This window comes from Vespa mandarinia, chromosome 13, assembly GCF_050613455.1.
Source record: "Vespa mandarinia isolate Hongniang chromosome 13, ASM5061345v1, whole genome shotgun sequence".
Taxonomy (NCBI): Eukaryota; Metazoa; Arthropoda; class Insecta; order Hymenoptera; family Vespidae; genus Vespa; species Vespa mandarinia.
This window is the reverse complement of record NC_140822.1, coordinates 3,245,001-3,262,500: the sequence shown is the minus strand read 5'-3', so window position 1 is coordinate 3,262,500 and position 17,500 is coordinate 3,245,001. Positions and strand designations below refer to the sequence as shown.

The 17,500-nt window shown below is 33.3% G+C and overlaps 3 protein-coding genes across 6 annotated transcripts in view; all 3 read left to right on the top strand.

Annotated features, from left to right (window-relative positions):
- The window catches only part of Sol1 (CUB domain-containing protein Sol1), a 358,685-nt gene that overhangs the window by 4,118 nt on the left and 337,067 nt on the right, over positions 1-17,500 (top strand). For 2 of the 4 annotated variants that reach the window (XM_085660979.1, XM_035872097.2), the window contains exons 1-2: positions 16,074-16,136; positions 16,460-17,089. In XM_085660979.1, the coding sequence (XP_085517105.1) occupies positions 17,087-17,089 (3 nt within the window). In that variant the 5' untranslated portion in view covers positions 16,074-16,136; positions 16,460-17,086. Of the gene's footprint in view, positions 1-16,073; positions 16,160-16,459; positions 17,090-17,500 lie in introns of those variants that run through there. The other 2 variants (XM_085660978.1, XM_035872096.2) reach the window with 2 other exon arrangements.
- Positions 2,896-3,674, top strand: LOC118444138 (uncharacterized). The gene is made up of 2 exons (XM_035872102.2): positions 2,896-3,110; positions 3,270-3,674. The coding sequence occupies exons 1-2, from the start codon at positions 3,030-3,032 to the stop codon at positions 3,633-3,635; spliced, it is 447 nt and encodes a 148-aa protein (XP_035727995.1). The 5' UTR covers positions 2,896-3,029; the 3' UTR covers positions 3,636-3,674.
- Positions 8,695-10,313, top strand: LOC118444137 (uncharacterized). Its single transcript, XM_035872101.2, has one exon. It carries the CDS (start codon positions 8,900-8,902, stop codon positions 10,214-10,216), a length of 1,317 nt encoding a protein of 438 aa, XP_035727994.1. The 5' UTR covers positions 8,695-8,899; the 3' UTR covers positions 10,217-10,313.

Genomic DNA, 17,500 nt, shown 5'->3' with positions numbered 1-17,500 from the left:
ATATTTAAAAATCTATCATATTCGATTTAAAATGGTTAAATGAAAGATTTCTTTGTTATTATTAATCATAACTTTGAGTAATATCAATTGTTCGAACGTAAGAAAATTTTCGTTTTTCTTATGATTTCATTTTGTTTCTCGTTTGGAAACAAGTTCTCTTTCTCTTTCTCTTTTTTTGTTTTTTTTTGTTTTTTTTTTTTTTTTGTTTCGTTTTCTTTTCTTTTTCACGATCGAGAACTTAAAAGAGGCACAGGTGATATGGACAATCGGCACGTGCAAAAGCGATCGATTCTCTACGTTTCGTCCACGAGACGACAAGTCTTTCTCCTTTCGTTCAAAAGAGACGGATGGACGAGGCTCGTCTGGATATAAACGGACGAAAACTCGCAACGCGAGTTTCTCCTCCTCCTCCTCCTCCTCCTCCTTCTCCTCCTCCTCCTCCGGCTCCTTCCCTTCTTCCTCATCCTTTTCTTCCTCTTTCTCCTTCTTCACCATTACCATCACCATCAACATCAGTATCACCATCACCTCCTACTTCTCATCCTTATCCTTCAATTCGTCATCGTCTTCATCATCTTCGTCATCATCGTCATCATCGTCGTCATTGTCGTCATCGTCGTCATCGTCGTCATGGTCGTCATCGTCGTCATGGTCGTCATCGTCGTCATGGTCGTCATCGTCGTCATGGTCGTCATGGTCGTCATCGTCTTCATCGTCGTCATCGTCATAGTAATACAGATAAACGGCTAAAACGGTAACACGTTGACGGGTCAGAAATTCTCTTAGTTTCTGACGTTTACTTATACTAATTCTATTTGGCAATTAATCGTATTCCTCGGACGGTTCAGTTTGATTAGACTCTACCTTTTCGTGACGTACGTTGCAAGTTAAGTAACGAACTATCGTCGAACAGTACAAACACACATATATATATATACATACATACATATGTATGTATGTATGTGTGTATGTATGCATGTATGTATGTATGCATGTATGTATGTATGCATGTATGTATGTATGTATGTATGTATGTATGCATGTATATATGTATGCATGCATGTATGTATGTATGTATGTATGTGTAAATGTAAATGTACGTACATATATATCGATATAGTAACAAGAGAAATTATCAATCAAAATATCTTTATGCATTGAATTAATGCGACCTGTCAGATAATTAAAAATTAAATGTATAAATTTAATATTAACTCGGATTATTTTTAAAACTCATGTAATTGTTTTCTTTCTTTCTTTCTTTATGAATGAATGAATGAATGAATGAATGAATGAATGAATGAATGAATGAATGAATGAATGAATGAATAATTTGTATCAATTTGTCAAAAGCAGTATGGAGAAAAAATACAGAGATTAGAGATAGAGAAATTTCATATTAAAAAAAAATTCTATTTTATTATAATATATATATATATATATATATATATATATATATATATTATATATGTATATATATATATATATATATATATGTATATATATCATTGAAAGAAAGAAATTATTATCATTGTGCTTTATAGTTTTTCATTAAGTTAACGTAGTTAACGTTGTGTATGTATAATAGTTTCCATCGGAACGTTTAGGAATAGTTTCCCGTTTGACGTTCCAAACTTTTTTTCCTTTAGAGTTTATATTTCTAAGAAGAAACGAGCACGCAAGGCTCGTCTATTGTCCGACATCGAAGATTCCATGGTATTTTCTCTCTCTCTCTCTCTCTCTCTCTCTCTCTCTCTCTCTCTCTTCCTTAGATGATTCTTCCCTTAGATTCAACGAAAGTAGAGAAATGAATCTTCTTGATCTTCGGCATAGTATAGCGCACTCTTATTCCCCGTCCTGAGGTTTAGAGCAAAGCGTTGTAACATTACAAAACGCACTAACGTGGTTTATACGTGTGCGTGCGAAGGAACATTGTTCAACCGCAGATGTTCGCCTTCACGGAGCATTTTACTTGGAACTCAGTACGAACGAAAAAGGGCAAGCCTCCTCATGGGAATATTCGTGCCCTTTTGTGATTAGGCTTAGGAATGTATCTGACATTCTTGAGATAAACCGTAGAACGCGTTAAGAGTCATTACTAGAATCACAATAAACACACTTCCTTCTTCGTATATAACTTTTTATTTTATTCGATTCATTTTCTTTTCTTTTCTTTTCTTTTCTCTTCTTCTTTCTTTCTTCTTTCTTCCTTTTTTTTTTCTCTTCTTTCTTTTTTTGACTCATTAAAAAAGTTTTATTACCCATCAAAGTTTCTTTCGTTTATTTAAATTTTTCTACCCCCCTCCACCCTCTCCCCCTTAAGGAGGGATGGACGTTTAAAGTTAATGAAATTTTTTTTTCTCGTTTGAAAATTTTGTCAATTAAATTTTCTCATTCTCCGTTTGATACTCAATTGTTATCGTACGATTATCCTTGGTAAATTAGTTATTTCATTTTTTTTTTTTACTTTTTCTTTTTCTTTTTTTAACCCCCCCCCCTCTCCCCCTCTCTACTCCCCCAAAGACATAAATTAGTCGAGCCCGTACAAGTAGCGCCTCACGACACAAAGTAGCTGAACTAATGACTGACTTATAAACTTGCTGCTTATTTCGTGAGATGGCGCGGTGTGACTGTTAGTAGTCAATCAATTTCATTAATAGTCAATATATGAATGAAATTGTATTATAGTATAATAGTATTGTACGTTCAATAGGTTAATATATTTCCTTTGAACGTTCTGATAGATTCTCCTCTTCGTTTTCAATTTATATTTATTGTATACTTTTTCTCATTCAAATGTAATTTCAATTTATTGATAGACTTTGCGGCGAGGGAAAGGGAGGGGGGAGGGGGTAGTGGGGAGTGAACGGGGCGGGGAAAATTCTTGGACGGAAAGGAAAGTGGAAAATTTTTCTAATCTAAGATATTAATCTACCATACTGTCTGACGGAGATATAAAGGATTGATTTTCAATTTATAAAATTGACATATTGTGCTCGCCTATGGAATTTTAAATAGAAATAGTAAAGATGGATCGGACCGAATTTATTACGCCGTGGGTTCAATCGAGAGCTCACGTGGAACATATTCATAAATGGAAACATATCGGTGTAAGATAAAACTAGAAGAGAATAATATATATATATATATATGTATATATATATATATATATATATATATATATATATATATATTACTGTCTTTTATCATTAAATATTATATCGTAAAATAAGATAGATAGTTCGTTAAATCATTTAAATAATTTTTAGGTTATACCGAAACCATTCGCACCACGTCACTCTATTACATTTTTTAATAATAAAAAGCAAGAAAAGAGAATAACCGAGAAAATTTCGGCATACGATCGATTGCACAAATACGAAGATTTCGATCCACGAAAGCCACGAGCCGAATGTACAAGTCCTTCTTTGATTTGGTCGGAGATTTACCAAGAGAACAAACATCATATCGTCCCGATGATCACTAATCATTGGTACGGTCGTCCGAATCGTGAACAGATCGATTATCCCGATAAGTCTTTGTGTCGTGCCTCGCAAATACGTGAATTCTATCGGCGTAATGATCTCAACTTGGTCGCCGATGTTATAAGAGAATATCAAATGTGTTATAATTGAAATAGAAAATAATATTTAGGACACGTATCTGTTATAATTGTTTCATTATATAAAAAAGAAAAAAAGGATGAAATCCAATCGTTCGAATCTCTTAAAAGACATTTATGTATTAAGATAAAGAGTATTATTACTTAAGTGGAATCAGAAAATACGATCACTTACTAAGTCTCTCGTGTATATCTCTCTATCCCTTTAAAGTATATGCAACATACTAACCTATTCTCTAAGGTGAAACTCGTAAAGAGAATCGTAATGTCCCACCTGTATACTTAGCCTGTTTATTTATGTTAAGTTCTTACCCGATCGTGTTCATTCACAGCTGCTTTCAAAGTATATATATTCTTTAGATATTACGCTATATAAGTAAACTATCTCATTACACGTATCATATTGACTTATCGAAATATGATCTATTTTAATTCTTCATATCTACTTCGTAACTTTTTTTCTCTCTCTTTCCCTCTCTTTTTCTTTCTTTTTTTTTTTTTTTTTTTTTTTTTATTTATTTATTAGTAGGAGTAAAAAATATTGATGTCATTAGGATTACGATGATGAAATATATTAAAAAAGGACTAGGAAAAAATACTTTATCGTAATCTTTAGAATTGTAGGAAACAATTATCTCTATCTGTCGAATTGAATTTTATGATCTTTTTTCTTTCTTTTTTTTTTTTCTTTTTTTTTTTTTCACGTACTCTCTCGCCTAGAAAAATCGCTTAGGTTTTGTGAATAACGTACATACGTACATACACCGTGCCAATTCACAAGTCGTTCATTCTTTATGGATTATTCTCTTTTATCATTGAAAGAGAACGAACTTGTATGAAATATTGTATTTTCTTTCAGGTCTATACACACATACACACACACACACAGAGAGACACACACACGCGTGTATATATATATATATATACATGTATATGTATTGCTTATACGTATACCATATGTACGCAACTTTTCAAGGATCTTTTTAAGTTTCCAACGGATATAAAATTCTCCATTGTAGTAACGTTGAAAGTATAAAGTCATATGGAAAGCTTAGATCCGATTGTGGAGAATTTTACATACTCGTGCACGACTATCGATCTTTGAATATATACTAGTTGATAGCTCTTAGAACTATCTGGCACTATTCTTATCTTTATCTACCTTTCTCTTATCTTTTTCATTTTTTCTTTCCATTTTTTTTCTTTTTTTTTTTTTTTTTTTTTTTTCGAAGGAAACATTTCACACCCCATTCAAATGGCTTAGGACGGCACGTTTGTTCGTTTGCAATGTTATTTATTTGAAATTGAATTACAGGGAAGGTCACCTTTAAGATTTCGATTTGATTTTATCGAAAATAAAAATTGTCGAAGAAAACTGAGGAATAGGAACATTTCACATCATCCTTTGAATAGGATTCTAAATTGACATCCGGATAGATCTAAGGGTAGTATAGATACCTATCAAATTGCTTTGCTGTATTGTTAAGCTAAAGGATCATCGACGAATCTCTCTCTCTCTCTCTCTCTCTCTCTCTCTCTCTGTCTCTAAAGCGTTTCAACATCAATAGGGGGACTAATAATGTGCGAGGTTCGAAATCGTTTCTCTCTAAACTCTTCGACGAATTGTTTAGAAAATTGTGAAGCGTTCGGGAGAAAAGGGAGGAAAAAAGAAAAAAGAAAAAAGAAAAAAGAAAAAAAAAAGAAACAAAATAATCCTGATTCCTATCGAAAAGCGAGCTCTCGCGAATTTGTTTTCTCCTTTGTTGTTTCTTTTTTTTCCTTCTTTCTACTTTTCATCATCCTTTTCAACTTCGAGGAAAAAAAAAAAAAAAAAAAAAAAAAAAAAAAAAAAAAAAAAAAAGAAATAAGAACAAAAAGAACTGTCGACTTATTACAAATAATTTTTCACTTGCGATTTTCACGAGAGCGTTTATTATCCAAGTTTGATCCCAAGTTGTCCGTCCCATCGAATTTAGGGCTTTCAAGCGGTCGTCTCTTTAATTAAAAGATAGACAAATATGCCGGAAGTTGTGATGCCAGCTTGGTTATTCACCGAGGATTTTGTGTAAATTTATGCGCATAAACGTTTTCACCCTTTCTTACCTCTCCCTCTCTCTCTCTCTCTCTCTCTCTCTCTCTCTCTCTTTCTCAAACACCATTACCACCACCGCCATCGTTACTCCCGCCTAACCTCTCTCGAGCCTCCCCTATTTTCCCCTCCCAAGCCGCTCGTCGAAGAGATCCCACTTGTTTTCCCACGAAACTTCTTATTCTTCTTCCTCCTTCCACTTCTCTCCATTTTGGCCGTAGTTAATCATTCGTACGCGTGGTCAGAGCAACGCTCGCTTCTTCTTCGAATCGTTGTTTATTTCCGACTCGTTAATTAAAAGTTTAATTAAAACCACGTCGATTAATTAGAATGGCATTTATATCGTGCTCGTTCGCTTGACCCTGTATGTGGGCGAGTGAGCGCGCGCGCGCGCACGTATTCTACTATTTGCGAGAATAAAAAAGAAAGGAGTTGGGGGGGAGGGGGGGGGCGGTTGGGGATATGAACGAACGCGCGTAGTTGAGAGAATGGCGTCGTTCCAGTTCCGTTTGCATGCCTACGAACGTAATTATAAATCTACCGGACTAAAAAGGAAAAAGAAAAAGAAAAAAAATTAAAAAAATTAAAAAAAGAAAGAAAAAAACAAAAGAAAAAGAAAAAAAGATAGAAAGGAAAGAAAAAAAGGAGAGAATAAAAAAGAACTCTTTCACTCTTTCTCACTCCCTCTCTTTTCTCGCCTGTAATTCTCTCTCCTCCCCTCTCTCCCTCCTACTCCTCCGCCCCCCCCTCTCTCTCTCTCTCTCTCTCTCTCGTTCCCTCGCTCATAACACAATGTGACATAATAGATCGTTGAGTATGTATCGTTCTTTATTTTATTCCACGTCCGTCGTACTGTTTATAATCCAAAGCTAGTCTAACTTGTTTGTTAAAAAAAAAAAAAAAAAAAAAAAAAAAGAAAAAAAAAGGAAAGGAAAAAATAATAATAATAAGAAAAAAGTTGGGGAGGGGGGGTTGGGAAATAAAAGCGAAAAGAGAAAGAAAGAAAGAAAGGAATATTAATTATCAATTATTACATAGTCATAGAGTAACCCTTTCTGAATTTTACGAACGTAGGCTCGTTTTTTTTTTTCGAGACACTGCACCTTGTTATAAGCAAGTAAACTCTAGCAACAGTAATTATCCTATTATGTATATTGCCTAAGCCCAAAGTACACGGCTAGTACATCCTGTCTTTAGAATGATGTTAATCGAATTATCTCCGTTAGCGTAAAGTAACATAACCAGCTACCTAGAGTGTTACCTTGAGTGCGATCTTGTTAATTTATTGTTTGTAAGAAGTTAGCTATATTATCTCTCTTTCTCTCTTTCTCTCTCTCTTTCTCTCTCTCTCTCTCTCTCCCTCTGTCTCTCTCTCACTTTCTTTCTCTTTTCTCACGATAAAGCAAGAGTAAATTTCTGCGTTTAAACTTGTTGCAAAGTTAAGTGGAAGGATATCTTATATAAAGGTTCTTACCAACCATTTCAAATTCATGGAAAATCATCAACGTATATTATATACGTACATAGATATATACGTTCTTAAGTTTAATTATAATCCCATTGTCTTATTTCTTAACGAAATCGTTAATATGATATTATATAGTTAACGAGAGAGAGAGATAGAGAGGAGAGAGAGACGACGTAAACTTGTTCCCCGTGTTTCGATCACGTTAATACATACGATAAGCTTGTCCATTTTAATTAGCGAATGTTCGACGTCGAGGCGACAATGCTTAATTACGTTTCTAGCGTTGATGACACACGATCCACTATAGAATACGGCGATATATCGAGTAACCCATGGAAATAATGGCCACGTCTTTGCAAACATTATATATATATATATATATATTGATTCCTATTGTAAAAAACTTTTTTAAACGAGATCGATCTCTCATCTTTAAATGAGTATTACGAGACACTTGGATTTATTTCTATTTTTTCTTTTTTCATTATATATATATATATATATATATATATATATATATATAATTTAATAAAAATTTTTTTTTTCTATCGAAACCACGAAAGAATATTTCCCGAGACGTTCTTTTTATATCGTATTGTCTCGTTTAAATATTCCTTTAAAAAGAAAAGAAACGAAAAGAAAAGGAAAGGAAAGAAATGAAAAAACAGAAGAGGCGTGAAGGGGGGGGGAGAGCGGCGGCGGCGGCGGCGGCGGCGGCGGCGGGAAGGGAGAAAATAAAATGAAAATTATACTTCCGCAATGTAGAAACGAGCACGTTTTTTTTAATGACGTCTGCATTCTCGTTGAAATCTTTCGATTTAACATAGCGATATCGTCTTTCCCCTGTCAGACTCCGTTGTGTACTTGCATCGCGTGAAATGCATATATTTGATGATCGTTTGAAGGATTTATACTACAATCGCATTAATCAGTTTGATTTAAAATTCTCAGATACACTTCGTTTTTCTTTCTTTCTTCTTCTTCTTCTTCTTCTTCTTCTTCTTCCTCTTCTTTTTTTCTTTCTTTCTTTCTTTCTTTCTTTCTTTATCCAACGTCACTCGTGTTTTCTCTACTTTTGTTTCGTATCAAACGGATTAACAAAATATTTTTATGTGTAATCTTTGTTTCATAAATTTCCAACGTTATATACAATTTATTTCACGATTTAATTGAACTTTCATATATGTCAAACATCCTCAATATAATTTGCTATTTCGATTTAATCATCAGATAAATATCGTTTGTTTTTAAAGATTTTACAGACATTTTAATTACGCGATAGTAGACAAACGGTGCTATCTCATTACATTTTTCTCTCTCTCTCTCTCTCTCTTTCTCTCTCTCTTACTCTTTTACTCTCTCTCTGGTAAATTTCCAACATCGTTATCATTGAATTATTTGTTAATAAGAGAAAAAGAGAGGAAGAGTAATAAGGAACAGGGAGAAAAAAGAAATCACGTGATTCCTTTTTCACGACATTGTCGTGACAAGATAAGATTTAAATCGAGTGAATATAAATTGTCATTGAACGTACGATATTCGTCGGTGCATCGTTCATTCGGTTCGTATGATTTGAAAGCACGTTGCTTTCTACGAGTATTTCGAAATATAGAACATTTAAAGTGGTGTATAAAAGCGTAGAACTGTTATCTCGAATTATTGAGAAAGAAAAAGAAAGAGAGAGAGATAGAGAGAGAGAGAGAAAATAGAAAAAGATATTATGACAACTATGAGAACAGATTCCGTCGATACGGTGCATCGACTTTCGTCGAATGATACTCTTCAGAAATCTGAATTACTCACGGATCAGGATGTAAGATACATTGTGGAACGTAAACTACATGGAAATAATTTTAACATAGTAAATTCTAGCATGGTATCTGTCGACAATACGAACGGTTATCTTGGCCAATATTACAATGTTCACGTAACCATAAAGCTTGACGATTCTAGTATAAAGATATTGAATTTCTTCGTTAAAACTTTACCACCAACCAATAGCCCACAATATGCATTTATCTTACGATATGATACATTTAACAAAGAGATATTCATTTACACCGACGTGATACGTCGTATGGGAGTTGGTAAAGGTTTTAAGTGGTTGGCCGAGTGTTATTTGTGTAAAAAGGATTCCATCATAGTACTCGAAAATGCGAAAATCGAGGGATACGTAATACACGACAAACACGTACCGTTCGACGAGTCACATTGCATTTTAACAATAAAAGCTCTCTCGAACTTTCACTCGAGATCATTGATTCTTGATGAAAAGTTACGTAGTACCGGCCGTACGATATTCGATATTTATGGGCATTTATTTAACGAGGTAATATTTACCGAGGATGAATTGGCAAGAAAAATATCTAAGGAATCGATCAATGCAATATTTCTCTTAATTGATCTCGATGATAGATTGAACAATAAGGATAAGGATAAATTAAAGAAACGAGTTAATTCTTGGTCCTTGGTATTTCCTAATTTATTAATACCATCGAAAAAGTATCGTAATGTTATATGCCATCGTGATCTATGGGCGAACAATATCATGTTCAAATACGATTCTAATGGTTCACCATTTGGTTGCTATTTGATAGATTTTCAGATGGTACGATATTGTCCACCAGCCATGGACGTTGTTTTATCGTTATATTTGATAACCGATCGTACCACAAGAGATCGACATTTTGAATCCCTTTTGAAGATTTATCATGATACCTTGAAGAAAGCATTAAAAGAGGAAGGATTCGATATAGAGGAATGTTTACCTTGGTTGTCATTTCGCGATAGCTGTTACGAGACCAAAAATATCGCATTATTTTTCGCACTTATTAATCTTCAATTAATGTTAATGCCAAGTCAAGCCGCCGAAGAATTTATGGGATCGCCTGACGATTTTGAAAAAGTTCTTTACGGTGAAAAACGATCGGAACTCGTACGAAGCCAATACGAAAAAGTAGAACCATATAGAAATCGGATAAGAGAGAATCTCCTCGAAGTTTTCGAGATGTTGCCCGATCAACCATCGAACATTTGAAATGAACGATCTTGTAAATATTTTAATACCATTTTATATTGACATTTTATCGGATTATACGTATTAACGATTAATTAGATTTTCTTAATCAGAAATAAGGTACAATAAATCTTTCCTAAGATTATTTCTTCCCCCTTTTTTCTTTTGACATTTTTTTTTTCTTTCTTTCTCTCTTCTTCTTCTTCTTCTTCTATTTTTTTTCTTTTCTTTCCTGCTTTGTTTTCTTTCTCTCTCTCTCTCTCTCTCTCTCTCTCTCTTTTTTTTTTCTTTTAACGAGACTTCCAACAGAAAAAATAATTACGGGCGGATTGGATGATTCTCGAAAGATCTTTTTCAATTTTTTTCTCATTATATTATGTCATTTAAAATTGTTAATTAATTAAACGAGCAAAGAGATAAATACGTATTATTGATAATAATAATCATAAATGAAAAATGTACGTTTCTTTTGGCATTTAACAAAGATCTCATGTAAGGTTTATTTAAAAGCGTAAAATGCAGTCGTACAGGAGCGATACTCTTTCTCTCTCTCTCTCTCTCTCTCCTGAGTGCGATAATTTTCTACGTTGACCGTCCAGTGTTATATAAGAACTATTATGAACGAAACTGCGAAGTTAGGTGAATTATGGCACGTTTTTACTATTTACGATATAACAAAAACTTATATATATATACATACATATATATATATATCTATATATATATATATATATATATATATATATATATATATATATATAGAGTCGAGTTTATCGATGTTTGTACTAAGAAAAATTCGATGCGCTCGCATGTGCGCGCATGCGTCTTTAAAAGCGCCAGTAGATAGATGCGCGCACTTTCTGCGCTACGTCAGCGTACATAGCTCGATGTCATGATAACGATAAACGCGTTCTTGTGCTGTTAACAGCTTTGAGAGTAGGGGGGAAGGGGGGAAGAGGGGACGGGGGAGGGGGAGGGGGGGTGGGATAGTCGCGGCAGATATATTACCGAGAGATAGAATCCGAAGTATCTCTCTGCTTTCTCGGTATAATTGATGGTGCAAAGTGAGAGAGAGAGAGAGAGAGAGAGAGAGAGAGAGAGAGAGAGAGAGAGAGAGAGAGAATGCAAAAGGTGTGAAAATGCAAAGAGAGAAGGAAAGAGATAGTAAGAAGGAAAGAGATAGAGAGAAGTGAAAGGCGAATCTTGATGTAAATGCACATTTGACAGCGTTTTCACATAGTATTTTCTTCTTCTTTTTCTTCTTTCTCCTTCTTTTTCTACTTCTTCCTTTTTTCTTCATTCTTCCTTCTTCTTCCAGCTTCTTCCGTTCCGTCGTTCCTCCCTTTTCTATCTCATTCTCGACTTTTCCCATCGCCGTAACTCTTGCCAACGAAATGCTTCCACAAAATTTCCCCCGAAATGTTTCTGCCCTTTTTTTTTCTTTTTTGTCCTTTTTCTTCTTCTTTTTCTTCTCTCTCTCTCTCTCTCTCTCTCTCTCGTCTCAAATTTATCTCCACCATTTCGCGAGATCGAGCATGATATTATTTAACGCATGATCTTACGGATTCTCGTGCATACGATCATTGACGAGAATTTAATTACATCTCTAAATCTTTTCTCTTATTTTTATTCTTTTTTCTTTTCCTTCTTCTTTTTTTTTTTTTCTTTTTTTTTTTTTTTATTCGCAGATCGAGGAGAAGGAAAAAAGAAGGAGGCATTTTGTGCCTTTTTTCTTTTTTTATCATTTATTCACTTGTATACATTTATTTTTTTCTTCTTTTTTTTCTTTTTTTTTTTTTTTTTTCTTTTTTTTCGTTGTTGCTATATAAGTCTCGTTTCAAAGGGATTATGTTTCAAAATTTCTCTTTTCTTTTCTGTATTTTTTTTTCTTTTCTTTTTTTTTTTTTTTTTTTTTTTTTTTTTGTAAGAGAAACGAAAACGATACTTCGAGACGGAGTTCAAAATTTGACCTACGTACGTAGGTCTTCACGAAATTTAAATGATTTTAAACAAGGATAAGTCTCGTTGTAAGTTTAATACTTAAAATAACATTTTCGATTTAATGACCAACGTATGGTAGCTAGAACAAAAGTAGATATGTACATACATATATATATATATATATATGTATATATGTTATATATGTAATACGAGTTAGACGGCGGTGAAATGACGAAGTGCTAGCTCTACTTAATGGTCCGCGATGTTATGTCGAATTAAAGCAGAAGTTTGCTTTTATTGCAGGCTATTCGTAACGCTCGTAATCACCCTTCGCGTCCGCGGCAATGATGCAGTAGTGAAACGTAAACTATAGGGAGCAAAGAGAGAGAGAGAGAGAGAGAGAGAGAGAGAGAGAGAGAGAGAGAGAGAGAGAGAAAGTCCTCGTCGTTCATCGATGATAGCAACCGATATGTACAACCCGTGTAAATATTCTACACCTGCATAGTGCGCTAGGTAATTCTAATCATACTTTTGATCAGCCATTCCAACAACTAATCCTATGATGAATGCGATATTTCTCGGGTCGTACATTTTTAATTATATGAAAGAAGTCAATTGAGGTCGTGTTGAAACGATAAAAAGAAAGAAAAGGAGAGAGAGAGAGAGAGAGAGAGAGAGAGAGAGAGAGAGAAAGAGAGAGAGGGAGAAAGAAAAAAAGAGGGAGAAATAAAAAAAAGAAGAGAAGAAAGGAATGATGATTCATCGTGAAAGTTAATCATTCGTTATTATCGTTCTTTTTTTCTTTTTTTTCTTTTTTCTTTTTTCTTTTTTTTCTTTTTTTTATTTTTTTTTCTTTTTTTTTTTTTGTGAACGCATCGACGACAGAACGAAGATTTGTATCATATTCTTCTTTTTTTTTTTTTTTTTTTTTTTTTTTTTTTATGAAGCTCTTATTCGAGCTCTCGAGTTTATTTTACCTTATTTTTTTTTTTTTTTTTTTTATTTTATTTTATTTTATTTTATTTTATTTTATTTTATTTGCCATTATATTTTTTCTTTGTTTCTTCCTTTCTTTCTTTCTTTCTATATTATTTGAGTCCAATATAAAATATGATTTTATCTTTTTGCATACTTTCGTTTGTTTACTTGCCTATTGTAAAATATAATATTGTAAAGATTTTGAAAAAAGATATAATGCGATAGTTGCTACCTTTTATTAGTACTACATGATCTCTTGCATACTTTCGAGACTGATAATATCGATAATGTATCATCGATAAATCTTTGTTATTTCGATTCTCCTTCCTCGCAATATTTTTAACTCGCTTGATATGAATAGAAAGAGAAAGAGATAGAGAGAATGAGGGAGAAAGAGAGAGAAAGAGCGAGAGAGCGAGAGAAAGAGAGAGAGAGAGAGAGAAAGAGGAACGGGGTATACATAATCGATATCGCTGCATTAAACGCATTATTCATTGTTTCTGCATATTTTCTGCATAATGCTCATGCAGATAATACCTAATGTGTCACGCGTTTATATCATCCTACGGCATTCGTTTTTGTTATCGTTAATAACATAAACGTTTAAAAAAACAACCAATCCTTTTATTTTCATTCATACTTATTTTTATTGCAACTCGTGATCGTTAGCAAATCATCCCTGACATATGATCTCCGATAAATAATCGTTCAAATATAATTCATTAAAATGGTGGATATCAGTGGGCGGGAGTGGGGTGGGGAGAGGCCAGGGAGGGTAGGAAGGGAGAAAAGAAAAAAAAATAGGAAAAAGAAATTAAAAAATATAATATTAAAACGATACTCTAATAATTATTAGCAAACACGTAGTCGGATCATGTGATCTCGTATTATTATATTTCGCTTACGGCGTTATCAACCAAAGTAATCGCACTCCTATAGAATTAGGATTATGTTCGTTCGATTAATGAAAAGAGAAACGAGATATTAGATGTAACATTCGCGTATTACGAAATACCTCTTCATCGAGAAACGCGTTCATTCATCTCTCTCTCTCTCTCTCTCTTTCTCTCTCTTTCTTTCTATATATATCATCAGTATAATGTCTTAATTAATTTAAAGAATAATTAAAAATTAGTAGGTCGGATATTGATGGTCCGAGGTCAAATATTTTCTTTTTTATCTTTTCTTTTTTTTTTTTTTTTTCTTTTTTTTTTTGTTTCTTTTTTCTTTTTTTCTGTCAATCAAATAATCGACAAAATTTCGTGATACTTTTTTCTTCGTTCCTTCTCTTTTCTCTTTTGTCTTTTCCTTTCACCTTTTTCCTTTTATTTATTTATTTTCCTTTTTCTTTTTTTTTTTTTTTTTTTTTTTTTTCTTATAATCTTGGTCGATTAGAAATTTTCGCGTTGTCACCGCGTTATTGCAGGAAATCAAATAATTTCTTTTTTTTTTTTTTTTTTCTTTTTTTTTGTCATCATCACCCTTCTGTCTCGATACTTTCAACCCTCTTCACGAAAAGGATATCGATAAAAGGAACAACTCGTCCGTGGTGTTCGAACTCGGTAAATCATGTTATATATATACATATATATATATATATATATATATATATATATATTATATTTTGACTCGAAACTTTATATACTTCATTTCCCCCCCCCTCTCTCTCTCTCTCTTTTGGAACATGCGCAACTCTTCCGAAATCTCATTTAGCTTTTTGCTAACGATAATAGCAGTTTACTTTGTTGAGCTAATATGTAGACAGACTTTTATCAGAGAGAAAGAGATAGAAAGAGAAAGAGAGAAAGAGAAGGAAACAGAAGTTTGAGCAATTCACCAAGCAAATATATGTCGGTTGACTTTTGTTCTTTTCTTTGATTTTCCCAAATCCTCGTAATCATTTGAAAACGTTAAACTCGTTAGGTCAATTTGTAAAATCCTATAGAAATAGTACTATATATACATATATATATGTCTACATCGGTACAAACATTTTATCTCTCTCTCTCTCTCTCTCTCTCTTTATTTTTATTTCTATTTCTATTTCTCTACTTCATTCTTTCTCTCTTTCTCTCTCTCTCTCTCTCTCTCTCTCTCTCTCTCTCTCTCTTTCCATCTCTATCTTTTTCTCTAAATCCATTTAAACTTAGCCACAGTTTTAAAGTGAGAACAGTCTCAGGAATTTCTCATTTCGCTAGCAAGCATTATTCGACAAAATTGTCCAGATATTACATTAGCCGAGCTATGCGTATAATTAGCAAACGTACGTATGTAACATACACATGTATATATGTATGTATGTATGTAATATGTATGATGTGCCATGTATAAAAGATACGATATATTTGCAAATTAAATTTTATCGGACGATTTTTTTTTTTTCTTTTAATCGAATCTTATATAACGAAGACACACGTACACACACGCACACGCACACACACACACACACGATAGATTTTTTTCTTTCTTTTCTTTTCTTTCTTTCTTTTTTTTTTTTTTCAATTAATATCAATCGAAAAAAAATATTTTACAATGACGATCGGCATTCTTTCCTTTAAAAGTAATTTAGAATTATTTAGATAACCATGAATCTCAGGATAGAATGAAGGAAAAGAAAGTCAGAATAAAAAGAAAAAAAAAAAAAGAAGAAGAAGAAAATATTCTTATTACGAAATTCAATCGAACAAAAAGAAAAAAATTAAAAAAATTATGAAGAAAATGAAAAAGAACAAAAAGAAAAGGAAAAAAGAAAAAAAGAACACGAGGGATGATATTCTTCCCTCGTGTTGGTTACATCTCCGAAATCCGGAGAAGAACTGGTGGCTTCGGGGTTAAAGCAAAACGGCGCCGCTGCAAAATCCGACCGGCGTGGTGTCTCGCATCTCTCGTGTGTTAGTACTCGTTGAATAGAGAAGGATGGAAGAGCGCAGGCGTCCAGAGTCCTGTGGCGGCAAGCGAACTCCGATTTTCTCTAGTGTCGCGTCAACTGCCGCTGGAGAGCCCCGTGTGCATTTCACCCCGTGTACTTATCAACCCCTATTTCGCGTGACTTTTCCTATTTCTCTTTCTAGTTCTATCTATCTCACTTAGGACATATACATTATACACTTGAGAACATAATCGTTCACTATCACTTGCAAATTATTTTATTAAAAAGCTCCTGGATAAATCTTTTTATTTTCTTTTTCTTTATCTTCTTCTTCGTTTTTGTATTTTTCGTTCTTTCTTTCTTTTTTTTATTTATTTATTTATGTATACCGAGATATATATATATATATATATATATATATATATCGGTGTACAAAGTATAGTAAAAATTTTTCAATCTGCGTTTGAATTTTTCAGTCGTGTAAGAGTGACGTCATTTGAAGGGACTATCAATCCTATTGGTAATATAGAACGTGCAACATGAGAGAGCAAGACAAAACTGAAGAAAATACGAGGAAGATCGTGAAAGAGAAAGGAGAAGAAGGATTACTTTTCTTCGTGTTATAAAACTGTGCAGTTCTTCTATTTCCTTTCATTCTTTCTCTCTCTCTCTTTCTCTCTCTCTTTTATTTTTTTTTCTTTTTTTTTACTCTTTACTTTTTTCTTCCCGTCGTTACTTTTGGACAGCAGTGGTGTTTCTTGTTTTCTTTTCCCTTTTCTTTTTTTACATTCTTTTTTTTTTTTATTTCTTTTCTCTTCTTCTTCTTTTTTTTCTTTTTTTTTTTTGTTTCCTTTTTTCTTCTCTCTCTACGCGGAGTTGTGCGGTTTGGTAAAAAGTACTCTGAAAGAACGTATCGAGGATGTATCGATGCTGCCGTTGCTGTTGTTGCCGTCGTTGTTGCTACTGTTCCTGTTACTACTATTCCTGCCGTTGCTATTACTTCGTGGATACTACTACCATTCAGACGACGTCGTTCGAATGTGCAGGATCGTTTGTATCGGACGCAGGTGAAGCATGAGGGAAGTCCTCGTATCCTGGACGTAATGGTAAGTCTTCTTTTCTCTTTACTACTTCTTCCGTAATCCTTTTTCTTCTTCTTCTTCTTTTTCTTTTTTTCTCTTATTCTTTTTTTTTTCTATTTTTTTTTCCTCTTTCTTTCTCCCCTTTTTACAGATGATAATTTAAAGAGACGCATGTGACTTCATAATCGAACGTTTCGTTCGATCCCTGAATCGGATTTCGGGGAAAAAAAGATTTATTCATAATTTCGGTGGTAATCGAATCAAAAAAATAATCATACATAGACATTATATATATTTACGCATATATATATATATATATCCCTTCTCGCGAGAAAAATTAATCTCTAATTATCTAGATATTATTTTTTGGGTTACATAGGGAAATAATGTCACTCATATAATCAGCATTGTCTTCTCTTTGCTATGTATATATTA

Bases quoted from the DNA above. Each gene is read 5' to 3' on its own strand.
- LOC118444137 (XM_035872101.2), top strand. From the start codon at position 8,900: ATGACAACTATGAGAACAGATTCCGTCGATACGGTGCATCGACTTTCG.
- LOC118444138 (XM_035872102.2), top strand. From the start codon at position 3,030: ATGGATCGGACCGAATTTATTACGCCGTGGGTTCAATCGAGAGCTCAC. The intron at 3,111-3,269 runs GTAAGATAAAAC...AATAATTTTTAG, and splicing joins ATAAATGGAAACATATCGGT to GTTATACCGAAACCATTCGC.